Source organism: Penicillium atrosanguineum (assembly GCF_028827265.1).
Source record: "Penicillium atrosanguineum strain IBT 20685 chromosome Unknown utg000004l_segment0_segment0, whole genome shotgun sequence".
Lineage (NCBI taxonomy): Eukaryota > Fungi > Ascomycota > Eurotiomycetes > Eurotiales > Aspergillaceae > Penicillium > Penicillium atrosanguineum.
In genome coordinates, this window is record NW_026623136.1 from 446,817 (window position 1) to 472,217 (window position 25,401).

The window sequence follows — 25,401 nt, forward strand, 5'->3', positions numbered from 1 at the left end:
TGATCGGAACCAGGTACAAGGACCGTGAGGGGAAAAGAGGAGGGGAGATGCTGAACACATACGGGCGTAAAGGCTCGGGACTGAAAAGAAGGCCAGGGTGAAGTTGTACAAGATGGAGGAGAAAAGAGGAGAGGAGAGGAGAGAGCGGCGATTGGGGCAGCTCAGACGACGAATCCCAGCCGCTTGCGTCAAGAACGAGGCACCTGTGGCTGGGCGCGGTAATATACCATACAGGAAGCTACAAGGAGCTCCAGAGCTCATCTATGGTTCAGACCCTAATAATACACTGGAGCCTACTTTAGTTTGTACAAAATGAAGAAGGAAAAAGCAGCGATCAGCTCGGATCGCAGATCGGTGACGTACTCGGAGCTGATATCGATCGTGTTTACCGTGTCTCGGCTATACACCTCGCCCCTGGCATCCTAGAGCCTACTACAGACCACAACTAAAGTACCCAACAATAACTACTTAGTACCTCCGTATTCAATCCGTACCGATGGTATTCTTAGTCTTCTCTGAGAGGGAGAAAAAGGAGGGAAAACCCACTCGAGTCAATAGTGTAGCACCGCCACAGTTCCAGCGCCGGAATAGGGACCCGCGGTCACCTCGGGCGAGCCATTGCGTCGTCCACTTTTCCCAGGTGGAGCTGTGGCTGGAAAGGGAAAAATTAGAGAACCAGCCCTACCATATTACGATCCCTCTTATCCTCCCCCCTGACTCCGTCCCGAGTCGAATTGAATCCCCATATTCAAGCGTCAGGGGTAAATCTAGGGGGTTACCATCGACATTCAATATCCTTCTACCCCTCAACTATACCAATCCAGATACGGGCCTCAGGGCTACATTATACCTCCATACACGTGTCAGCACCCCCGCCCGATTGCCCGATCGGCCTCAACTCGCGAAAATCCGGTGCTAGTCGTCACTTCTCCACCAGAATTCTCTAGCGCTGTGATATCAGCTGTGCAACTGCAGTCGTCGGCTTTTTAATTTGTATAATTGAGTTCCTTGGGCGGTCTGCGGTAATTTGACCTGTCATATACCCTGCGGGATCAGTTCTGGTAAGCATGTCAGAAAGCTAGAGAACGTAACTGCCTGGACTTTCCCGCCCGCCCCAGTACTCCAAGCAGATCTGCCAATTGGCTTTTTCGCGTTGTGTGACCCTGTGGGCTGGTGGGGTTCGACTTGGCGAAATATCTGTCTGTGAAGGGTTGGCCATGGAAGCCCTTTCCCGTGGTAACTTCCAAGGAAGGCGGACTTGTGTCATTGCATCTAGGGACAACCTAGGTGTACACAAAGGTATCTATGCACGGAGTATTGTGCTCGTCTATGTGCTTAGGTAAATTTTCAAACCCTTATGAGATAATTTATACTCTTGTATCTACACATTGACCTCTGATCTACGAGGTACAAATGCAAACCTAAGAGGCCCGAGTGAACTACGCACTTGAGATCTACACCTGTGGACGGGACACACTAACATTGAAAGTCATATCATCAAATGAGATACATGCTAAACTCAATATTTTAAGAAACAGAATCTGCTGCACAGCTCGTCACGTCTTCAATTTCGTAAAGTGAGCCCTTACCGGCCCAGACGGATCACTCCAGCAGCCATCAGCTTCTGGATCTTGATCCGCACCTGCGGGTTCTTCATGTGCTCCTGCAGCGCAGCCGGGTCGCTCTTGGCCTGCTGCAAAATGCTCTGCATGACGGGATCTTGAAGGACAGACATGATCTGAAAGCTGTTAGTACATCATTGATACGAATTCAATCGGGTCGACTCACCTCGGGGTCATTTTGGATGCGCTCCATGGTCTGCTGCTCAGTCTCGCCAGCGCGGGCGCTGAACTGCGCATCCAGACACTTCTGCTGTTGCTGCTCGATCTCGCGGGCGTTGGTGCCGTCGTCCTGCTCCGCGGCCTCAGTGAAGGTGTCCAGAGCGCGGTTGTACTCCTTCATCGCGATCAGAGCCTGGCCCTTGCGCATGTACGCGCGGAAGAACTTGGGGTCGCGCTTGATAGCCTCGTCGCAGTCCTGCACGGCACCGGGGAAGGTCATAAGCTTGATAAGAGCTGCGGCACGGTTGGAGTAGCCGCGGGGGTCGTTGGGCGCGCGCTTGATCATCTCGGTGAAGGCTTCCACGGCACCGGGCCAGTCGGCCTCCTTATACTTCTCCTGACCGAGCATGCGGGCCTTCTCGGCTTCCTCAGGGTCGAGGTACGCATCCTTCTCGGCCTTGTCCTTGATCTTCTCCGCGTTACGCAACTTAGCCAGGGCGTCGGGTGTGCGGTGCTCCATGAGCGACTTGTTGTAGGACTCGATGGCCTTGGTGAGGTCGCCCATCTTCTCGTAGGCGCTACCAATACGAGCGTAGGACTTGGCAACGATCTTGAAGTCGGCACGCAGGTCACGGGCCTCATCGACGGCCTTCTGGCAGACCTCAATGGCACCCTGGTAGTCGCCCTTCTCGAACTTGGCAGCACCAGCGTTGTTCAGGTAGGTGACGTCCTTGTTCAATTCCCAAGCCTTTTCGTAGTGCTCGATAGCCTGGTCGAACTGCTTCTTCTTGTAAAAGTCGTTTCCAATCTTCTTCTCAGCATCACCGGCCTCCTGAGCCTTGCGCTTAGCAACAACCTCCTCGTCCTCGGGCTCGGGCTCGGGGGTAGGCGCCTTCTTGGGCGGCGCGGGCTTAGCATCGGGCATAGGCGAGTCCTGTCCGGAGGGTCCATCCTGGCCGAAGCTCATATCGATACCCAGAAGCACGCTCATAACCTGCAGGAAGCGAGGGTCACGGATCTCCTCGCCGACGCTGTTGGGGTTTGATTGGATCTTCTTCAACTTTGCCATGAACTCGGGGTCGGCTAGCAGAGGCGCAGTCTTGGGGTTGTTCGCCAGCTTCTCGTACATGCCAGGGTCATTGAACATGCCACCGAGACCGCCCATGGGGTCACCCTGGACACCGTCAGCCGTAGCCTCAGCCTGGATGGCCCGCTGGACAGCATCCAGACCAGACTTGGCCTGGGCATTGCCGGGCTCCAGCTTCAGTGCCTCCTCGTATGCATCATAAGCGGCCACTACCAGCTCGTTAGCTACAGAACAAGCGACCATGTATTACTTCACTTACACCAGTCTTGCATGCCGCGGTAGGCAGCTCCCTTGCGGAGCTGGCTCTTTGACCAGTCCGGCTTGATGCTGATTGACTTCTCGGCATCCTCCAGGGCTTTTTGGTAATCGGCTTGGGCGGCATAGACGGCAGAGCGGTTGGAGTAGAGGATGTGGTTCTCGGGATCGACGGCAATAGCCTCGGTGAATTTCTCACTGGCCTCTCATTAACATCACCATCAGAATAAAGTGGGGTAGCAACATACATGGCAGTAGGGTAGTCCTTGGCCGAAAAGGCCTTGTTGCCTTCAGCCTTCAAAGCGTCTGACATGTTGGATGAAAATATGCAAAAACAACAGGGGGTATTGTGAGAGTCAATGAGACAGGAGCTGAGGTTATGAGGTTATGAGCTCCGACGTCCGCGAGCTTCTCGAAATTTCCGCGGCAGACCATATTGATGCCTGAGGCAGACGAAGCGTGACACTTAAGCTCCGCTCGCACTAGACCTCTTTCGGCCTCCCCGCTGCGAAAAAGTCGCCAAAAAACACACTCGGACTTCATTTTCTGACTCAACGGCGACGAACAAAGCCGACCATGCTTCTCTAACCTTCTCACCTCTGCTATTGCAGCCCGAGTTGGTCATGACCTCTCCTCTCCTTCAATGATCCTCTCCTCTCGACCTAACACAGTCTCTCCAATCCTTCTCCAACAATGGCCGAGCCTCACACCGGCGAGCTCGCCTCGCAGCTCTATGATGCCTGCCTGGAATCCTACGACACCAACCACCTCTTCTACCAGGCGGACTTCCTGGGCCTCAACATCATCCCCAAAAATGACCCGCAACTCCTCCTCAAGTGCACCCAGCAACTAGTCGATCAGAAATTACTGCGACTGCACCAGGACAAGAATGAGCGACTCGCATGGAAGCTCATCTCCCGGGAAGATGCCGACAAACTCCAGAACCTTAGCGCCGACGAGGGCCTGGTGTACAATGTCATCCACTCCACCGCCCGATCCGGCATCTGGGTGCGTGCTATTCAAACCCGCACAAACCTACACAAGTCGATCCTCGATCGCTGCCTGAAGTCGCTCGAGGGCAAGAACTACATTAAAAGCGTGCACAATGTCAAGTTCCCCACCCGCAAGATGTACATGCTGGCAGGCCTAGCCCCAAGCGAAGACATCACGGGCGGAGCCTGGTTCACCGACGGCGTGCTCGACGCCAACTTCATTAATAGTGTTGCGGGCTACATCGAGTACACCGTCAGCCGAAAGAGCTGGTACGAAGTCCCGGCTGATCGCGGTCGCACCGCTAAACGCATCAAGACCGCCACCGGTAAGGCCGAGGTCAAGTCCGAAGCCACCGAAAAGACCTATATACCCTATCCATTCAACTACGAGGGCTACCCGACCGTGCAGACGATCACCAACGCCGTCAACGAGTCCGGTATCACCCCGGTGCGTCTGGGTGAAGAGAGCATCATCCAACTCCTCCAGATGCTCTGCTTCGACAAGAAGCTCGTCGAGCTGAACCTCAAGAGCGGTACCGCCTACAAATCCGTCAAAAATCCCGAGGCCGTCAAAGAAAAACAATCTCGCAAGCCCGCCGAAGGCGACGAGCCCATCCAAATCAACGAACCTGGAAAAAACAATGGCATGACTGACTCTCCCTGCGGACCCTGCCCCAGCTTCCGACTATGCTCACCCGGCGGCGCCATCAGCCCCGAAACTTGCGAGTACTTCGATCCGTGGATGGAGAAGAACCTCGCCTTCTGATTGTACATTGGCTTAAGTTTCAACGTCCTTGCATGCTAACGCTGCGCGGGATTTGAAACTGGACTTCGCCAAGCCTGGGTCACGAGAGTTTCTCACCCTCTCGTCTCCCTACGACCTGATACTGGCATGTAATATGCCCATGTTTGCATGGACAATGAAGGATCACAAAAAGGGATTTGTGCATAGCGATGGCGTTGTAACTTTTGATTTTGGCTGCCCAGTTGCTGTATGTCTACCTCGTATATGGAAGTTAGACAATGTGACACTCAGGTGAGCACGAAAAGCATGAGATGTTGGAAGACGTGTCTCAGATAGATGAATACACTGTACTTTTTGCAACTGGTATCACTATCTACCATGGAACTCAACCGTATAAAAATGGAAAAGAGAGGAACCGTACAATATCGTTATCAGCCAAAAGCTCCCGTCCAGTCTGGGCTGACTGTTCCCGTTGGATCGTAAACTGCTCCATAGTAAAGAATAACGAAAGTGCATCCACTCAGACGCACAGCCTGTAATCCTCGAGAGGACTGTACTCGAAGGAGGCCGGCATAATCAACACCAAGAAGATAGAATACCCAAAAGAGCCAGCCCCTTCCCCGACGTCCATATATAACCCTCATTCTTCCAGAAGATAAGCATAAAAATCCTGATCGTCGCGTAGAAAGCAAAAATGACGAGGAATACCGGCCCAAGTAATGGACCCAGAATCAGTCTTCCACCACCATTCAGTCCACCCCTTCCACACAACCAGTCCCCTCTAGCAACAACCACACATTTTACTTCGGAGGTAGAGTCTGGTGGTTTGATTAGAGAGGAGATTCATTGTGGACTTTGGCGCTAAGCGCACCATCTGAATCGGTCGTAGATGCTGGAGTTGCTTCCTGTTGCGCCTGGTCGGTTGACGGCCCTATGGGCAGATCTCTACTGTGGCATGTACTTTCAAGTGTTCCTCCGGAAAGAGGTAGCTACTCAAGGCTTTGATTAGTTGAAATGCTGGAAGGTCAGCCGATCCGATACTCAGCCTCTCGAGGCTGAGGCTGATGCTTCCGAAGCGCACGCTCACTATCGGATCTATAAGCATAAGGCTTGCTTCCGCAACGGCAATATGTGAGATGTAAGTATTGTTTATAGATTGACTAAGTAGTTGTTGGTTTGAGTAATATAAAATCTTTAGTGTCATATTCGCCTGGGTATATCAACTGAACCAACGCCGTGCCGACGCCTCACACGAGATAAGAGACAAATAGAAATGCGAGAGAAAAGAAAAGACAAAAGCAAGAGAGAAAAGGAGATAGGAATAGTCAAGATGCAAGACTATTTCCCTAACGTCTTCCGGCACTCATCACAATACCACGTCCCCACCGGTTCCCGTGACAAGCCCACGCATTTCCAGTGGAACCACTCATACGGGCAACTATCATTGTCACAGGCTACCATATCCCCATGGCTAACCGTACGACAAGTACAGTAAACCTTAGTATCCTCAGCACCCTCCTCATCGTCATCATCGTCATCCATATCCTCGTCATCCTCCGCGCCGCTCTTATCCGAGTCCGACATGTCAGCACTACTGAGCATGGAATCGTCATCTTCGTCGCCGTCGCCATTGGGTGATTTCTTCTTGAGCCGGCTTCCACTGGAGGAACGCTTGCTGGCTTTGTTTGAGGATTTGATCTTCTTGATTTGGTGATGAGGTGCGACTTTCTTGGTCAACGCTTTCTTAACGATGCCAGTAGAGCGTGGGCCAGCGCTTCCTGCGCGGTTAACGCCCGGTGTACCGGCTTTGGGGGTTCCGGGTCCCAGTGATGATTGGCGGAGGTTTGAGGATGCTGCAGGGAGAGTGCCTAGAGAGGCGTTCAGACGGCGGCGCTTGCTGTCTACTGCGCCAGCAGAGGACTCGCGCTGTCTTTGTTGGAGATGCATGACGGCGGAGCCGGTTGGTGTAGCTGGCGCAGAGCTACGGGCGGCTTGTTGGGCTGTCAGAGCAGTGAGACCTGCGGCGCGGGGGGTTGACTGTTGAGCGAGGCGCTGGGCAGCAGCTAGGATAGGGTTTGCGTTGCCGGAGGTCGGGTTGAGAGGTGTAGAGTAGGCGGTAGACTCGCTCGAGTTGGAGTCTGGAAAGAAAACCTTCGGCGGGTCGCGGTAGGTCTGGCTGTTCTTGTCGAAGAGTGAAGGGAGCGGCGGTTCATTTGAGAGGAGGCCTTCATTCTGTAGGTCGCGAATGCGCACGTCGAGTCGCTTCACCTGTCGGTCGAGAAGGACGCATGCTTTCTCGCTAAGCTGGATCTTCTCGCTTTGGAGGGCCTCGCAGCGGTCGAGATTCTGCAAGACCGTCTTGCTATACTGCTCTTCTTTCGGATTCGGCGTCAAGCTGCCGTTGAGTTTGATGAACTTCTGGATACTTCCGTCGCGCAAGTTGATGGTGGCGCGGCACTCCTGTATGATCTTATCCTTGGCCTGAATTTCCTCCATCAAGTGGTTTATCTCAAGAGGCAAATTGGCCACATCGTGCACGAACTGCTCTAGCACAGTCGCGCAATCCTCCGCGCCGTGCGCCATTATTACAGGAGATACGGCTTTCTTTGGACGCTTCGCCTTCTGGTGATGTGATCGCGGAACTCGGCCACGAGACAGAGCACGGTCGGATTTGCGTGTGTTTTCGGTCGAGGATCTGGCTTCCCACTCTGAACCACTCTTTTCTGTAATAGGCCCCGCAGCTAGTGTCTGTGGGCTCTGTTCGTACTCGGACTTCGAGCGCAGGGTCAATCGCAGGATCGGGCGACGTTGAATTCCCGCTGAGTCAGCCATTTCTGCTGAGTCAGGGTGTCACCTCAGCCTCTACGATATTGGAGATGATTGAAAGGTTTGAGATGCACGTATCAGGTATTTCGAATGAGAACGTATTCAAAAAAGATGGAACATGATATTGAATGAAGTTAATAGAAGGTGTTTGAAGGTTAAAAAAGGTGCGAGCTTACTACTCCGTAAGTACGTTCAGCAGGGAAACCCTCAAGTTGAGCGGCGATTTCTTGATATCATTTCTCTCAGTACATTCATGCAAACAGGCTTTCAAAGCTTCATCGCCGATAAGCGATAGTCGTCGCCCAACCCACTATTATATTGTTAATGCCTCATTCTCACTTTCAGAATTTCTATAGAATAATAACTAGTATCCATATGCCGATAAACTGATATATTCAAAAGTTGAAACTGTATCCTACTACGTAGTTTATGGATGAGGAATGACGAAGGCGATCTTATCACAGGGAGGGGTCAGATATACATCCTTTGGTGTAGCATCGATCTAGGCAAAAATTCTAGGTGGGATGTTATGATTGCCCCAGAATTCAACTTGTGTTGGGCTTAAAGTGAATGGATGGCTCAAAGAATGGCTTATGATAAGCCCATTTGAGCCTGAGCGCCTTCACCAAATCGGCGGCAGCTAGAATAGGAAAGCCCCGTCCGCCAGGAAAAGTCCGTTACGTATAGTTAATTATGTTAAGACCCGAATCTTTTAGCCTCGAACATTTTATGCTTCAGGTCCTTTAAACCTGACTTTTGAATACACTCAGACAGGAAAAAGGCTGGCCGCGTAAGTAGACCCATTTTATATTATACTCTTAATTTGGCTGTAAAATTATATTGATCTAAACCATCTAGGCGTCTCCCCCCGAGCAAGACACGCGTCATGGCGGGGGTAAGGCCAGCCCGGTCCGAAGCCGATTTGATCTCCTGGTCTGAGCGTTTATCACAAATGACTATTCCATTGACCACTACTTAATAGACTATCATTCTGCATGAATCGTCTTTGCATTCTCGCATCCAGACAGCTACGCAGGCATCATACTAGAAACCTGGGATATCCAAGTATACCTCCCCGCACAGTGCAAACAGTGCAAACAATCATCTCGGCTTTGTCCCGACTCCCCGTCTAACAATCGTGGAAAAATAATCCTTGAAAGCGGACTCATTTCGCCCGCTCAAGCTGCCGGAAGCCACCGTCATCATTTTTGACCTCAGTGTATTTTAATTGACGCCTCGCCCAAAGACCGGTGCTTCCGGTTGACCACCACCATGAGCAACAAAGCTACCCCGCTGCCGGAGGGCATCTCCTCCCTTCTGGATACTGATCTCTACAAATTGACGATGCAATGCGCCGTTCTGAAGTACTTTCCAGATGTCTGTAAGTAGAATGCATCTTAGACTCGGCCCATACGGAGCTAATCCCGAGTAGATGTGACGTACGGCTTCACGAATCGAACCCCGCAAATGAAGTTGCGACGCGGGGCATACAAATGGCTTCTGCAGCAGATGGAGAGTATGTATTACTCCACTCCCTAGCTCTATACGAATCGTGCTGATATGCATAGAACTCTCCAATATTCGCGTCACCTCCGAAGAACGCGACTGGCTTCGCAAGAAATGCCCCTACCTCAACGAAGCCTATCTCACCTTCCTTGAAACCTTCCAGCTCAAGCCCTCCGAGCAAATCGAGATCAAGTTCACTCCGACGCAAGACACAGGCAGTGACGATGACGAGGGTGATGTGGCATACGTTATCAAGGGCCTGTGGCTTGACACCATCCTCTACGAGATCCCGCTGCTGGCATTGACCAGCCAGGCCTATTTCATGTTCTCGGATAAGGACTGGGACTACGAGTGCCAGGAAGAGAAGGCTTACCGCAAGGGCTGTGAGCTTCTGGAAAATGGATGTGTCTTTTCGGAGTTTGGATCGCGCCGTCGACGAGATTACCACACCCATGACCTGGTCATGAAGGGGTTGACGCGTGCCGCTCAGCATGGTAAGCAGAAGGGTTGGAAAGGTGTATTGACGGGAACGAGCAATGTTCACTTTGCTATGAAATACGACACCAATACTGTTGGAACGGTTGCGCACGAGTGGTATATGGCCATCGCGGCCATTACGGATGACTACAAGAATGCGAATGAGATGGCTTTGCGATACTGGCTTGGCTGTTTCGGAGAAGGGGTATGTTATACTTCACACATATTCAAATACCACGCTAATCTGAAACAGGTCCTCGGCGTCGCCCTCACCGATACTTTCGGCACGCCCGCTTTCCTGGATGCCTTCCGCAAGCCCGTCCCAGAGTACACAAGCGCCAGCGTGGGCGCGGTTACTGTTGTGCCATCTAGCACAAATACAACAGTGGAATCTTCACCACAGAGCCTGGCCACCACACCATTCCCCATCGCCGCACCTGTCACCACCGGCGGCAGCCACCCCACCAAGACCTACGCCCAGGTATACACCGGCGTGCGCCAGGACTCAGGCAACCCGGCATATTTCGTGAAGATGGTGCGCGACTTCTACGACAGCGAAGGTATCACAGACAAGAAGGTTGTCGTGTTCTCCGACTCGCTGGATATCGAGCATTGTCTGGAATACAAGACAATTGCCGAGGAGGCACACCTTACTCCTACATTTGGCGTGGGCACCTTCTTCACAAGTGAGTCCCAACCCACGCCCGATTTCAAGTCCGGTAATATCTAACATTCACAGATGACTTCAAGAACAAATCTAATGGCGAAAAGTCCAAACCCCTCAACATCGTCATTAAGATCTCAACCACGAATGGCAGCCCGGCTGTCAAGCTGAGTGATAACCTGGGCAAGAATACCGGCGACTCCAAGAAGGTCGCTGAGGTTAAGAAGACGCTTGGATACACGGAGCAAGACTGGGAACAGGGCGATGAGGAAAACCGCTGGACGCAGAAGGCGTAGTCTGCGCCATTCATGACTTGTCGGAGTATGAGTATGAGTGAAAATTCAAAAGCGGTCACTCTGATTTATCGATAGAGAGCAGATGAGAGCCATGATATCCATAATAGAAGTAGACAATAGTGAGAAAGATCTATCTCGTTTTACTTATTCTTAGTCCTTTATATTTTCAGTCGAATAGAATGGATTCAGACTGTACAATTTCATCGACGCTCAGCCTTCAAATACAAGTACATTTCACGAATATCAAGTGGTATACCCAATCTTAACCTAAAATCCCTCATCCCCAGTCTGAAACCCCAAATCGCGATCCAAATCACCGGTGATATCATGATGCGCCGTGGCAGACCTCATCCCATCATCATCCTTCAAGGCAAAAGCAAAGAGATCCTGCTCCTGCTCCTGTTCCTGCTGCGTGTTGTTTTTCCTCTCGAAAGGAGAATCCTTATCGAGCTCTGGGAGATTTCCTCGGAATAATGCCTGTGTCCAGTCGATGCCATCTAGATCGTGTGAGGGTGAGAGGGGTGGCTCCGTGGTATTGGACATAATGGGGAAAGTGTCGAAGTCGATGGTGAAGAAGTTGAATGGGTTTTCGGGGGATGTTGTTTCGGCGAAATGGTCGTCGAAGTCGTTTGGGAAGGAGCGGCGAGGTGGGTTTGAGTTTGAGGGGCTTCCATGCGTGCTTTGTTTGCGGTGGAGTTGGTGCTCATGGTTGGGTATTGTGGATTGGGATTGTGCTCGGGGACGGGGTGAGGCGATGGGGTCTGCGCTTGGTCTTCGGGGGTTGGGGTTTGTGGGTGGTGTGGGCGGTGCGAAGTTGTATTGCATTATCTGGAAGAATGTGTTGGAGCTGCAGTTGGCGGATTGGGCTTTGGTTGCGGCTTCGAGGTTGGCGAATTCGATGTTGGCGGCTGGGTAGATATCTTTTAGACAGTGGAGGACTTGGATGCAGCGATGGAAGTTGGAGATGCTGCTTTCACGGATGGCGGGATTGTCAGACATGGAGTTTGAGAGGTGGGCGACGGCGGCTGGGAGAATTACTGTCACGCCGGATTGGGGGAGGAATCGTGTAAGGTTAAGCTGGTTGAGGCCTTGGATGATATGTGTAATGCCGGCGGCGGCGTCTTGCATCTTAGTGCGGGCCGTATTGCGCATCTCAACACGAGATTTGGACTGGTCTTTCGAGGCAGCTGCCCAGGGTCTGTGCAGTGCGCTTGTAGTCGCATGGAAGAGCATGCGAAGCATGGCGCCGTGGAGAAGTAGCACATCCTCACCATCGCGGAAGTTGTCTTTCGATTGCGGGATAAACTGGGCATCTTTCGGAAGACCACTCAGCCACGAGTCCAGTTTCTGAGTGCATCGTGTGAACTCAGACTCGGAGGCTTGACGAGGAACCAAAGTCACAGTGGTGCGGTCAGTGGCTCCGAGCTGACGCTGTGATGGTGCATACTGTGCAAATAGTACTCGACCAATGCACTGACAAAGCTTCGCTTTCTCGATGAACATGGTTGCCAGGCGCTTCTGATGCGACACATCTTCTAGCTGTCGACAGCGGAAGAGAGCCACTGCAGAAGAGCAAAACGGCTCGAAGTCAAAATCCTCCATCCTTAACATTGGTACGTTGCTTGTCCCCTCGTTCACTTGTAGCGGGCGTCGCATCCCCATGGCGATCAGACGGTCTCGGGAGTACAAGCACCACCAGATGCGACTTCGTAATCGTCGAGTCCGAATATCCAAATCAATCGAGGCGGGGTCTGTATTTAGACCGATAGAGTGTGCTTGCGTATTGCAAACTCCAATCCAGTCCCATATGTCTCGCTGCGGGCTGTTTTCGGGGTCGGACCAGTAGGTCATCAATAAAAGCGTTTGGAGAATAACAATACGATCCTCTTCACATTCAAGGGAGTAAAGAAGCTAGAGAGCGATTAGCATTTGGTTGTCAAACGAACAGAGATCAGAGCATACTCTTAATCGAGTGAAGAAGGCATTTCGCGCACTTTTCCTCGTCGAGTACCCCGCGGCTTGCAAGTGCTTCAGGTCGATAAAAGCCGTCCCAACAAACATCACCGCCTGGAAAAGAAGAACGCTGACGTTTCCGTTTGGATCATTCTCCGCCACGCATCGCAAAAACTCCTGCAGATTCAACACAGGCATGAAACTGTGTACCCACTGAACATATGACCGCAGCAGCTCATTGCGCAGACCAATCTCTGGGATCGAAAGCGCCCCGCGGAAACGCAAGAACTCCAGATCTTCCGGGCATATGCGATCTGGCAGCGGCTTCAAAAATCGGGGCTCCTCATCCAACAGAGCAGTCAACGGATCAAAGTCTGGGTCGATCAGATCCTGAACGGCAGAGACCATATTAGCCAGGGGCAGCGAGTTCTGAACGGCCCGGTTGCCAAGGGTACGCCAGCCATTTGGCGATTTCGTCTCTGATAGCCATGGAGCCTGCGGGTCGTAGCCTTGGAGATGATGTCGCTTGGCCGCAGGCTCCGCTTGCTGCAATTTGCGCTTCAGCGCCAGCGCGTTGCTAGAAGGAGAGAAAGACATGGCTATGCAGAGGCCAGCATTTGGGATGGTAGGATTGATGACAGTGAGCCTCGACACCAGAACGTGGATTAGACACACAGATTAGAGATCGACAGAGCGGATCATAATACCGGCAGTGAGAATCCGGGCTCATCCAAAGGCGGTGTTCGGTCTGGGGTGTGGGGTATTTGCGGAGGCTTACCAGCATCCTTTGGGCCTAGCGGGAGTATCCTCATCCTAAGCTAGCACATACGCCTTTCCGACTTGATTAAATATCGAGGTTGCCCAGAAGAAGTCGGTTGAGAGGTTTGGCCCTGCTATATGGTGTCCATGTATGTTCGTCCACCTCCAGGGACAATTTTCAGCCTTATGAGGGTTCTCAAGGGGATCTTATCTGTTCATGCGCTAGGATATGTTCTTTTGTATGGACTACTATTTTATGCTGCTTCGATATTCTCACGAATACTGCATTTAAAGGGTTAGATGCGCGATCGCTGATTCACTGGATAGGAGACTTACTCTAACTTTAGAGCATTAATTTTGGCCCCAAGAGTGTCACCATGGACCCATGGCTCACGCCCATTTCCTACAGCCGGGCCAAGATATCATAAGTTGCTTTTAATAGTCGACCAGGGCTCTGTCAAAGAAGATGTCCAACCAGGCAGATATCCACAGAGGTCTAACAAGATACCTTGAAAATGAATTCCAACATGTCTAGCAAGAGGTTTGAATAGACGCCGAAGAAAAGATATAGAGGACAGAAAGGATGAAGTGTAAAGCGCCTTGAGCAATCCTCCCTTGGTCTGAGAATCAAACGCTTGGTGACAATTTAACGGTTCTACTGAAATCCATAATCGCACACCCAAAGAAACACCCAGCTAAAGACAAACGAGATCGTATACTAACTGGGAAATATAAGAAAACCAGGTACCCAAGCCTGCAGGTCTTCTATCGAAACCCCCTCTCTTTACCTTTTCCTTCCTGTTCTTCCTCTCCTTCCTTGAGTTGGTCTGTCATCGGTAGGAAACCCCTAAGGAGATCATCAGGTCCTTACGGCTACTCAACTCACTCCCTTTGTTTCCATCCCGTACTGCCAACTGCACCTCATCCTCCTTTCCTTTCCCCCACTCTGAAGGCACCTTTGACGGCTCTCACTAAAGTGTGCGAGTCTCATGGTGATTCCAAAGTTATTGTAGTCTTAAACCTTTATGCTTCGCAGATTGTAGCTGTACTTAGAGGGTGGCTGTCTTGTCTCTCTGTTACTTTGTACCGTAGCGTAGCGTAGCTTGACCCATTACATTTCTCTCGCTTCAGTTGTAGCGTAGCCTCTTGTGGCGTGTGGCCTTGAATACTGTCGTCGCTGTCGCTGTCGCTGTCAACGTGCACGCGTGTCAACTTTGTGTACCAGTGTCAAGCTACACGGCCACAAATTCATGAGCTATACAAAGCCCAGAGGCTGTAAGTTGTATGCTCCTAGGAGTCGCGTGTCTGTCCATCTGTCGCTGTAGCCCGTACGTGTTCGCCATGTGTAGCCCGGCTAGGACCCTTCTCCCCCATGCTAGGACCCAGGACATCATCGTCCTACAAGACAGAAGTTCAAAGACAGTGTCAAAAATCCTGGTATTCATAACAAACCACCTAGGCCGCAATGCACACGTGCACACACGCCCAAACTATTATACAGAGATATCGAAAGCATCGAACGAGAAGTGTCTATCCAAGATGTTCCCTTGACCGACGCCAGTATGCTTCACATGTTCCAGAGAAATAATTCGAGTCGATTCGAGGCGGATGAAGTCGTTTTACATGCTGTATCGAATCAGTTCCAGTTCATCCGTTGCTGGGAACGGCGTGTGTATTGGGAGGCGCGACTTACGGAGGAAGAAGGAACTCGCCGAGGCTGCTGTGGAGGAACGCGACACCGGCCTAGTAGATGTTAGATTCACGACAATGCATTTGAAAGAGTTGGATAGACGTACACCGAAGATCAGGAGGCTGCGGACGATCGTGGTGTTCTCGGGGGAGGTAGCCTCATCGTAGACGGTGCTCATGAAACCCTTCTGGGGGCGACCGTTGTTGGAAACGACGATACGGTTGGGGGCCATTGTAGCGGTTGATGAGAAAGTGGTTGGTAAGATAGATGGTAGAGACGTGATGTTGAAGATCGGAGAATCGAGAAATCTGCGGCCGGTCACCGCTTGGCGTCACTGCGTTCTTGGCGTGCAGCGTCACCCGTACCATCTTTGCGCGCAGGCAATGCGACTTCTGCTTCGTGAATTGTCTTTATTTCTCACTTCGACGATTTTTCTCTTCTTCTGAAGCGGAGTTTTAAAACGGCGCTGGGCGACGCGACTATTCCAGGAGAGACAAACGCCGCAGCCATGACGAGTGTCGACGAGCTCTTCAAGGTAAGTCCCCAGATACCACAATCAACTACGCATTCTGACAAGCCAGAAACCGTCCACGGCAGGAAGTTCCAAGCGCAAGTTCGAGCCCGTCCAAGACCCCAGTACGTCCATCCCATCCCGTGCATGCGCCCACCGCAACGTACTAACGAGACCAGATGAGCTATACAAAGCGGCCAAGCTGGGCTCCAATGGCGACGTGAGGTCGAAAGGCAAGGAAGCTATGGTAGAGGACGAGATGGAGGATGATGAGGAAGCTGGTCCCGAGCTGCCGCCCGACTTTGACGAAGAGGATATACCAGATGACGAGGAAGGGCGCTTCTTCGGCGGAGGCATGGAACAGAAGACTGCCGATGCTATGCAATACATCGACCAACATGAAGAGGAAGAGACCGTGGTATGTATTTTATACAAGCTTGGAAAGGCCTCATACTGACGGAAGGTTTACTGTAGCCCGAGAAGTTCGACGCCGCTTGGGTGCGCCGGTTTGCGCTTAACTTCGAGAGAAAGATTTCTAAGAACGCGGAGCTTCGTGGAAAGTTTGAGGGCGATCCGCAGAAGTACGTCGGCCAGCTGGAATACAATCTATTTGAGGCTGACTGACCGCGCTAGGTTCATGGCATCCGAGGCCGACTTGGACTCCGAGATCAAAGGACTATCGATTCTGTCGGAACACCCCGAGCTTTATGAGGAGTTCGCGAAGATGGGATGCGTGGGCTCGTTGATATCGCTATTATCGCACGAGAATGCGGATATTGCGATTGACACCATCCAAATCATCAGTGAGCTGACTGACGAAGATGTGGAAGCTGAGCAGGAGCAATGGGATAGCTTAGTCAATGCTATGGTGAGTGCTACTGACGCATATTTTGAATACAATACTAACAATACCAGATGGATGCCGATCTCATTGAACTCTTGTCACAGAATCTCGGTCGTCTGGACGAGAGTTCAGAGACCGATCGTGCCGGTGTTTATTATGTGCTAAGTAGGTTTGTTGCCAAGCACCTCTTCTTCAATGCTAATTCGATGCAGATGTCCTGGAAAACCTGTCCTCTCAAACCCCGCTCGCGGAGAAGATTGGGCAAGACGCTACGGTCCTACCTTGGATCTTATCCCGCATTCAAAAAAAAGAATCACCCGTAGGCCAGAACAAGCAGTACGCCGCCGAGATCCTGGCAATACTCCTGCAATCCTCCTCCAAGAACCGGGAGAAGTTCACCGGTCTTGAGGGTATCGATATCATTCTCCAGCTCCTCAGTGCATACCGGAAACGCGATCCTGAGAAGGACTCAGACGAGGAGGAGTATGTGGAGAACCTTTTCGCCTCCTTGGTGTGCCTCGTCGACGAAGACTTAGGGAAACAAAAGTTTATTGAAGCAGAGGGCATAGAACTGGGTCAAATCATGCTCAAAGAAGGCAAATTCAGCAAGCCACGTGCTCTCCGCGTTCTCGATCACGCATTCGGTGGAGCCGGAGGTGCCCCGGCTTGTGAGAGATTGATCGAAGCCGCAGGCTTGAGAACGGTTTTCGGAATGTTCATGAAAAAGGTAATATCAATTCTATATCTCACAGTACATCCGCTAACAGCTTGCAGCAAGAGTCTCAGAATATCGAACATCTCTTGGGCATCTTTGCCTCGCTTCTTCGACTTCTGCCTGGTGGTTCTGCTGCTCGGATTCGAATGCTGGCCAAGTTCATGGAGAAGGACTATGAGAAGATTGAGAAGCTTATCAAGTTGCGACGGGAATATGCTGCTCGCGTATCGCCTGTTGAGCAGGCTATTGCGAAGGAGGGCAAGGGCTTTTCGGCGGAGGACCAGGAACTCATGGCTGGTGAATGGTTGTCGCGGCGATTTGACGCTGGTCTTTTCTCATTGCAGACGATCGATGTCATCCTTGCATGGCTTATTGCCGAGGACGATGGTGCTAAGAAAAAGGTTGTCTCGCTTCTGGCGGATCGGGATGAGGATCTGTCTTTGGTGAAGAGTACCTTGCAAGGTAAGTTACATTCTCGATATAGGATGCTCAACGCTGACTCATGTAGAACAACTCGACGGACTCGAAGGGGAAGAACAAGGCCAGAAGGATTTCAAGGACATGCTAAGCACCTTGTTGCAGTTCTTGTAATTAACTCAAATGGAGCCAGCAATGTAATATATTGGTCAACGAAGTCCTGGATCACGAAGTTCTTGTAATCGTGCTACGGTAGACTATCTGGCTGCAAATTTTCACCATCTTCGAATATTTAAAATTGCCTAATTCTAATTGTTTACGTTGGAAATCCTTAGACTTTGTGAAATACAGGTGTGTCAATCAACAATGCTTAGCATGTGGGCGACCGGTATACACAGAAATGCGCACGTCAAGATATATTCCCGTCTCAATATTAGACTCGCTCGCGCATTTGATAGGCAATCCTGAAAAGATCTCCAAACAAGCACATTGGCAGCCAGAAAACGGACAACATAGTTTTGAAAATCATCTATATTCACTTTCTGGATGGTTCCTTGATTTCCAACCTTGGATCGTTCACTTCGCAAGACCATCACGTGACTTTATCCATCACAGACACATCACGTGACCACCACATCGGGCTAGCGCACCTCATGGCGCCGAAGCATCAAGATCCTTTGGAGATCAGTCCCTTCATCCTGCAACCGCTGGGCTTCATTCACATCCCACCGGACCCCTCAGGTTTCAGGTTGCCCCTCACTTGCCTGTGCAGACTGCAGATACGGATTCTCCAGTCTCTGACGGGCGGGTGTTGCAGCGCGGGTATTTCTCACGCCTTTCCGCAGCCGACGCGCCTTGCGCTACCTGAGGAGCCTCTTCTTCTTTCACATTCGTACCCGGGTTCCTCTTTGGATCCTACACACCCTTCGCCATGGCTGAATACGACGAAGCATACAAGGATGAATTTTACGACGACGGCGACGAGGGAATCACCTCGGAAGACTGCTGGACCGTGATCTCTTCTTTCTTCGACAGCAAGGGTCTCGTCTCTCAGCAGCTCGACTCCTTCGATGAATTCATTTCCTCAACGATGCAAGAACTGGTAGAGGAACAAGGACAAGTGGTTCTCGACCAAACGCTCCCCCCAACGAAGACGAAGTCGAGCCGATCGTTGTCCGCCGCTACGAGTTGAAATTCGGAACCGTCATGCTTTCGCGACCATCCGTCACAGAAGGTGATGGAGCGACCACAATCATGTTGCCACAAGAGGCGCGTCTCCGAAACCTCACCTACGCGAGTCCCCTTTACCTTGGCGTCACAAAAAAGATCATGGAAGGACGAGAACGCCTGGTTGCCGACCCTGAGGACGTAGAGGGCGATCTCGATGCAGATCCCAAGACCCGTGGCACATACCTCCAGTGGGAGCAGAAGGAGCTTCCCATGGAGCAGCAGAAGGAGGAACCTGTGTTCATTGGCAAGATGCCCATCATGCTCAAGTCCAAATACTGTATCTTGAAGGACTTGCCTGAGCAGGACCTCTACGCCTGGAACGAGTGCCCCTACGACTCTGGTGGTTACTTCGTTATCAACGGAAGTGAGAAGGTGTTGATCGCACAAGAGCGAAGTGCCGGAAACATTGTTCAGGTCTTCAAGAAGGCTCCCCCGAGCCCGACACCTTACGTTGCTGAAATTCGAAGTGCTGTCGAGAAGGGTTCGCGACTTCTGTCTCAGCTTGCGCTCAAGCTCTTCGCCAAGGGTGACAGCGCCAAGGGTGGATTCGGCCCTACCATCCGTTCAACTCTGCCCTACGTCAAGACCGACATCCCTATCGTGGTTGTCTTCCGTGCCTTGGGCGTTGTGTCTGACGAGGACATTCTTAATCATATTTGCTATGATAAGAACGATACCCCGATGTTGGAGATGCTGAAACCGTGTATTGAGGAGGGTTTCGTCATTCAAGACCGTGAGGTTGCCTTGGATTTCATTGCCAAGCGTGGTTCCTCTCAGTCGAACCTGAACCACGAGCGCCGTGTGCGCTACGCCAGGGATATCATGCAGAAGGAGTTGTTGCCGCATATCTCACAGAGCGAGGGCAGTGAAACCCGCAAGGCCTTCTTCCTTGGTTACATGGTGCACCGTCTTCTTCAGTGTGCCCTCGGTCGCCGCGATGTTGACGATCGTGATCATTTCGGAAAGAAGCGTCTGGATCTCGCTGGACCCCTTTTGGCGGGTCTCTTCCGTGTCTTGTTCACCCGTGTCACTCGTGACCTGCAGCGCTACGTGCAGCGATGCGTTGAGACCAACAGGGAGATCTACTTGAATATGGGTATCAAGGCCGCCACCCTGACAAGTGGTCTGAAGTACGCCCTAGCAACGGGTAACTGGGGCGAGCAGAAGAAGGCGGCCAGCGCCAAGGCCGGTGTGTCTCAAGTGCTGAGTCGATACACTTATGCCTCAACCTTATCCCATTTGCGCCGTACCAACACACCCATTGGCAGAGATGGAAAGATCGCCAAGCCGCGACAGCTTCACAACACCCACTGGGGTCTTGTGTGCCCTGCCGAAACTCCTGAAGGTCAAGCTTGTGGTCTTGTCAAGAACTTGGCACTCATGTGCTACATTACCGTGGGTACGCCCAGCGAGCCCATCATCGACTTCATGATCCAGCGTAACATGGAGGTCCTCGAAGAGTTTGAGCCTCAAGTTACACCCAACGCTACCAAGGTCTTCGTCAATGGTGTCTGGGTTGGTATTCATCGCGATCCGTCGCATCTTGTCACCACCATGATGTCCCTGCGCCGACGAAACATGATCTCTCACGAGGTCAGCTTGGTCCGTGATATTCGTGACCGAGAGTTCAAGATTTTCACGGATACTGGTCGTGTGTGTCGACCTCTTTTCACTATTGACAACGACCCCAAGAGTGAGAATGCTGGATCCTTGGTTCTCAACAAGGAGCACATTCGAAAGCTCGAGCAGGACAAAGAATTGCCTGCAAACATGGATGCGGAAGACCGCCGGGAGCGCTATTTCGGATGGGAGGGTTTGGTACGATCCGGAGCTGTGGAGTTGGTGGATGCCGAGGAAGAAGAGACTATTATGATTGTCATGACGCCTGAAGACTTGGAAATCTCCAAGCAGCTCCAGGCCGGCTACGCGCTGCCAGAGACTGATTCGGATGACCCCAATAAGCGAGTCCGTTCCATTCTCAGTCAGCGGGCACACACTTGGACACATTGCGAGATTCATCCCAGTATGATTCTCGGTGTCTGTGCCAGTATCATTCCTTTCCCCGATCACAACCAGTCTCCTCGTAACACCTACCAATCTGCCATGGGTAAACAAGCCATGGGTGTGTTCCTGACGAACTTTGCACAGCGCATGGAGACCATGATGAATATTCTTTACTATCCTCAGAAGCCTCTCGCGACAACTCGGTCCATGGAGTTCTTACGTTTCCGTGAATTGCCCGCCGGTCAGAACGCCATTGTGGCCATCTCCTGTTATTCTGGTTACAACCAGGAAGATTCCGTCATCATGAACCAGAGCAGTATCGATCGAGGTCTGTTCCGCAGTCTCTTCTACCGCACATACACAGACTCGGAGAAGATGGTTGGCTTGACAGTTGTGGAGCGCTTCGAGAAGCCAATGCGATCTGATACCATTGGTATGCGCAAGGGTACATACGACAAGCTGGACGATGACGGTATCATTGCCCCAGGTGTCCGTGTTTCCGGTGAGGATATTATTATCGGAAAGACCGCACCTTTGGCTCCCGAGGCCGAGGAGCTCGGACAGCGCACTAAGGCTCACACCAAAATTGATGTTTCCACGCCTCTCCGTAGCACAGAGAGTGGTATCGTGGATCAGGTGTTGGTCTCGACTGGTGGTGACGAACTCAAGTTCGTCAAGGTTCGCATGCGTACCACCAAGATTCCCCAGATCGGTGACAAGTTCGCTTCTCGTCACGGTCAGAAGGGTACTATTGGTATCACCTACCGACAGGAGGACATGCCCTTCACTCGTGAGGGTATTGTTCCCGATCTGATCATCAACCCGCACGCTATTCCCTCTCGTATGACAATTGCTCACTTGATCGAGTGTCAATTGAGTAAGGTGTCTTCCCTGCGTGGATTCGAAGGTGATGCCACTCCCTTCACCGACGTGACAGTCGATTCCGTCTCCCGCCTGCTCCGCGAGCACGGCTACCAGTCCCGTGGATTCGAGGTCATGTACAACGGATATACCGGCCGCAAGATGGTGGCACAGGTTTTCCTCGGCCCGACCTACTACCAGCGTCTGCGCCATATGGTCGACGACAAGATCCACGCGCGTGCCCGTGGCCCAACCCAGATCTTGACCCGCCAGCCCGTGGAAGGTCGTGCCCGTGACGGTGGTCTCCGTTTCGGAGAGATGGAACGTGATTGCATGATCGCTCACGGAGCCAGTGCTTTCCTGAAGGAGCGTCTGTTCGACGTGTCTGATCCTTTCCGCGTGCATATTTGCGACGACTGCGGTCTGATGACCCCTATTGCGTGAGTCCACTTTCTTCTATGACGAAATCACATACTGACTGCTTCCAGAAAATTGAAGAAGGGCCTCTTCGAGTGCCGCCTCTGCAACAACAAGCACCGGATCTCGCAGGTGCACATTCCCTACGCCGCCAAGCTTTTGTTCCAGGAGCTGGCCTCGATGAACATTGCCGCGAGGATGTTTACCGACCGGTCTGGCGTGTCGGTGCGGTGATCTTTTTGTATTTTAATGATTTGCTGAAAAATGCGTCGTTGGACTTTTGCGGCGTCGGGGATCTAAGAGCATCTTTCGTCTGGTGATACAGAAATAGTCATACATAGTGAATTCTTTTATTGTATTCAATGTTCCATAGTAGCTGAAGCTGCCTGTGTAAGGGTAAGAGTACGTGTCCGATCCCAGTATTCAAGGGTGTGTCACGGAAGTCTGCATCGAATCCATTGACCTACTACTATAGCTCCACAGGACCTCAAATCACTCAATCAAACTTCCTATAACTCATATCGTTCATCTAATAAAACCGAGGGAATGTAGAACGTGCCGGACGAAAGCAGCTAAGGGCATCTGTGAGCGCATGAACAATAGCAAGCCGGTCGGACATGACCCGACTCGAGTGTTGTACAAGAAATTGAACTAACAAGAACAAGTCGAGTAGGTCTTCAATTCTTGAATTTACGTGAGAGAGGATATAGTGTCAAGCTCCCATAGAACGTTGGTCCGGCTGAAGACCAACCATGGATCGCACTGTAGTCGATCTCTCCCCTGCACACGTCCACTCCACGACAGGGATTCTATCAAGACTCCTACTCATGCTATTCCGCGCGTCAGCCCGGACATATTCCTTGACCGGTCATATTTGTACACGTCTTCTACCTTTCGGAGCATTACCGCTACGCCAATCATCACCCCCACCACCGGGAATTTTGACCCGCGTGGCCTGGATAGCCCGGCTGCGCGGGCCTTGAATAGCGCAAGAGCCTCAGTAAATCTGCCAGTCCGGTTCCGGACTTTGCATTGACCTCGCGAGACTTGACGATGCTGACAGAGTTGGCAACGTCCCGACACTTTATCTTGCGGGGTCGCGAGAACCCTCCCGCGGCCAATTCCCGGACTGTGCGCGGGGCATTCTAACAACCAAGACGAAGCTTTGTGTCTTGACTCCCAGGTTTTGCTGTGCTTCGACATGGATTGTCGTTGACCCAACGTTTCCAACAAGCCCGGTCAACACCCTTCCACCTCGGCGTACTCCACGATATGACGTCCCATGGACATGTGGTGCCATGCACACCAGGCATTGTCCAGATCCCGGACTCTGCAGGTCGACTGCAGGTCGCACCCGACCACCCTAACAGAAGGCCATGATCCGAGCTGATTCGATCATCTCCCCTCACCCGGTCTCACCGCGAGCGTCAAATCCGGGATGGTCATTGGCGGGAGACCAGCAAAGCAGCCCGTCACTGCGCAACACACCTCTCAGCCAATAATTGACCAGGAATATGCGCTCACGGCAATAACCAACACGATTCTGCAGCGCTGATCGATTCGATTTCCCTTAAAACTGGCCATAACCGCCCAGGCGCACTCTCTCTTTCTTTTCTTCAGCGAGCGTTTGTTGTTAGAGCTGCCTTTTCGAGTCGAATCCTAAGCACTGGTTGCTAGGTTCTTTTATTTTTCCAACTATACTATTCTTAATTCACCATTTTTACAACCCAACACCCACAAAACCCTTTCTGAACACTTACGAGCTGCGCTCTTTGTGTTATTCTGCCTTGCTCGGATTTCTACTCGACTACTTTTCAACTACAGCAATATTTCGTCGCCGGTCGACGTCTGCCTTGCTGTCTCAGCTCTATCAACAAATCTTCTTAATCTAATCTCGCTCGGATATATTCTTTATATTCTCGTTGTCGTGGAACCGGTTTCCATCTTCAAGAGTGAATCATTCAATCTGACAACTGAACTCTGGTAGTTTCTGTTGTTTATCGCCAATTTACTCTTTACGCTTTACGCTATACGTCTACGACAACCTTATTTTTCTGTGATTCGCATCTTTAATCACAATGGCCGCAGTTCAACTCAAGTTCTCCCTGCGGACCTCGTCCAATGTCAAGACCGTCCACCTCGTCGGATCCTGGGACAACTACTCTCGCCAGCTGCCCCTCTCCGCTGAAGAGAAGCCCGGTGCCTGGAATGGCAAGTTCCGCTTCCAAACCTCGATGCTCCAGCTCGGCGCCCGATACTGGTACTACTACATCATGGATGGGTACCACGTCAGCCATGACCCCGCCGTCGAGTACACCGTCGAGCCCACCACCGGCCGCAAGCTCAACATCCTGGACGTCCCAGGTGGCAAGTCCGAGCGCAGCTCCCACAAGTCTCGCCGTGGTTCGACCAACGTCGCCACCGGCCGCGCTCTCTCGCCTTCCAAGATCCAGCACCCCAAGCCGTCCAAGCCCTACGCTTCCCGCCAACTCCGTGAAGCCGAGTTCACTCCTACCGTCGACGACCTGACCCGCCGCTTCGCCGGCTCCCGTCTGTCCGATGAGTACTCTTACAGCAACTCCCCACCCAGCTCCGCCGGTTCCTCGCTGTCTTCGCGCTCCTCTGGCTCAACCTCGCCCTCGTCTCTGTCCTCCATGAGCGATCCCCCCGTGCAGTGCCGCTGCGAACGCTACGGCATCACCCGCAAGGGTGACCGCGTCAAGCTCGACTGTGGCGGCAGCCGCTGCGGCTACGTCACCGAGTCCTCGGGTGCCTCGTGCTCCGAGTCTGAGGATAGCGATGAGGAGTATCGCCGTGCCCGCAGCGGTGCCCGCCGTCAGGGTATCGTCGTCCGTCGCTAGATGGTTTTCGTCCCGGATCTACTTCTTTCCAATCCATCTTTGGGAGGAATTATATTCGGATATTCAAATACGCCCGGTCTTCGTCTTGGTCGCAGGGAAATACACCGGCCATCATGCATCCTTGCTTTTGCTTTCGAAATAACATAAAAAAAAAAAGGCCCTCCGCCGTGGGTGAAAAGGCTTCGCGCCACGGCTGGGCGGGGAGGATAATTCGGTGATGAGTGGTGGTGTTGGTAGTGAGGAGAGCAGGAGATTTAGACATCGATGGACCCTCCGATGCACCAGACAACCATCCACCCTGAATTCTGAACCCGAATCCTTGGGACAAGGACTCAGTCCAGGTGGACGACAAGCTTATCTTGTATCTGTATCTGCATCTGTATTTGGTACAAGCCATAAGGACAATGCCGCTCTGCAGACCCCTTCCACCGGGTTGGTATGCAGCCTTGCGGTATCTTCATCATGGAGTTTGATTCATGCCGTACTTAGCGTGGATGGTTAGCATGTGAA

At 51.9% G+C, this 25,401-nt stretch overlaps 9 protein-coding genes across 9 annotated transcripts; 5 read left to right on the plus strand and 4 right to left on the minus strand.

Moving 5' to 3' along the window:
* Positions 1-1,585: 1,585 nt before the first annotated feature.
* Positions 1,586-3,436, minus strand: sti1 (Hsp90 cochaperone STI1; the record flags this gene model as incomplete). The annotated part of the gene is made up of 4 exons (XM_056885525.1): positions 1,586-1,738; positions 1,789-3,077; positions 3,128-3,321; positions 3,372-3,436. The coding sequence occupies 4 exons, from the start codon at positions 3,434-3,436 to the stop codon at positions 1,586-1,588; spliced, it is 1,701 nt and encodes a 566-aa protein (XP_056740973.1).
* Positions 3,437-3,816: 380 nt separating this feature from the next.
* Positions 3,817-4,881, plus strand: N7443_005470 (RPC34 RNA polymerase subunit family protein; the record flags this gene model as incomplete). Its single annotated transcript, XM_056885526.1, has 1 exon — positions 3,817-4,881. One exon carries the CDS (start codon positions 3,817-3,819, stop codon positions 4,879-4,881), a length of 1,065 nt encoding a protein of 354 aa, XP_056740974.1.
* Positions 4,882-6,198: 1,317 nt separating this feature from the next.
* On the minus strand, positions 6,199-7,692 carry N7443_005471 (putative PHD finger domain protein; the record flags this gene model as incomplete). Its single annotated transcript, XM_056885527.1, has 1 exon — positions 6,199-7,692. One exon carries the CDS (start codon positions 7,690-7,692, stop codon positions 6,199-6,201), a length of 1,494 nt encoding a protein of 497 aa, XP_056740975.1.
* A 1,266-nt stretch (positions 7,693-8,958) lies between these two features.
* N7443_005472 (nicotinate phosphoribosyltransferase) lies at positions 8,959-10,629 on the plus strand (the record flags this gene model as incomplete). The annotated part of the gene is made up of 5 exons (XM_056885528.1): positions 8,959-9,067; positions 9,119-9,202; positions 9,255-9,874; positions 9,923-10,355; positions 10,409-10,629. The coding sequence occupies 5 exons, from the start codon at positions 8,959-8,961 to the stop codon at positions 10,627-10,629; spliced, it is 1,467 nt and encodes a 488-aa protein (XP_056740976.1).
* Positions 10,630-10,896: 267 nt separating this feature from the next.
* Positions 10,897-13,179, minus strand: N7443_005473 (transcription factor domain-containing protein; the record flags this gene model as incomplete). The annotated part of the gene is made up of 2 exons (XM_056885529.1): positions 10,897-12,540; positions 12,592-13,179. The coding sequence occupies 2 exons, from the start codon at positions 13,177-13,179 to the stop codon at positions 10,897-10,899; spliced, it is 2,232 nt and encodes a 743-aa protein (XP_056740977.1).
* A 1,851-nt stretch (positions 13,180-15,030) lies between these two features.
* On the minus strand, positions 15,031-15,263 carry N7443_005474 (uncharacterized protein; the record flags this gene model as incomplete). Its single annotated transcript, XM_056885530.1, has 2 exons — positions 15,031-15,084; positions 15,138-15,263. 2 exons carry the CDS (start codon positions 15,261-15,263, stop codon positions 15,031-15,033), a joined length of 180 nt encoding a protein of 59 aa, XP_056740978.1.
* A 276-nt stretch (positions 15,264-15,539) lies between these two features.
* N7443_005475 (beta-catenin-like protein 1) lies at positions 15,540-17,692 on the plus strand (the record flags this gene model as incomplete). Its single annotated transcript, XM_056885531.1, has 9 exons — positions 15,540-15,566; positions 15,613-15,667; positions 15,722-15,960; positions 16,017-16,123; positions 16,176-16,410; positions 16,458-16,551; positions 16,599-17,113; positions 17,161-17,563; positions 17,610-17,692. 9 exons carry the CDS (start codon positions 15,540-15,542, stop codon positions 17,690-17,692), a joined length of 1,758 nt encoding a protein of 585 aa, XP_056740979.1.
* A 757-nt stretch (positions 17,693-18,449) lies between these two features.
* Positions 18,450-22,264, plus strand: N7443_005476 (DNA-directed RNA polymerase II subunit RPB2; the record flags this gene model as incomplete). Its single annotated transcript, XM_056885532.1, has 3 exons — positions 18,450-18,620; positions 18,683-22,053; positions 22,102-22,264. The coding sequence occupies 3 exons, from the start codon at positions 18,450-18,452 to the stop codon at positions 22,262-22,264; spliced, it is 3,705 nt and encodes a 1,234-aa protein (XP_056740980.1).
* Positions 22,265-24,108: 1,844 nt separating this feature from the next.
* Positions 24,109-24,891, plus strand: esdC (GTP-binding protein EsdC; the record flags this gene model as incomplete). The annotated part of the gene is made up of 1 exon (XM_056885533.1): positions 24,109-24,891. One exon carries the CDS (start codon positions 24,109-24,111, stop codon positions 24,889-24,891), a length of 783 nt encoding a protein of 260 aa, XP_056740981.1.
* Positions 24,892-25,401: the final 510 nt, after the last annotated feature.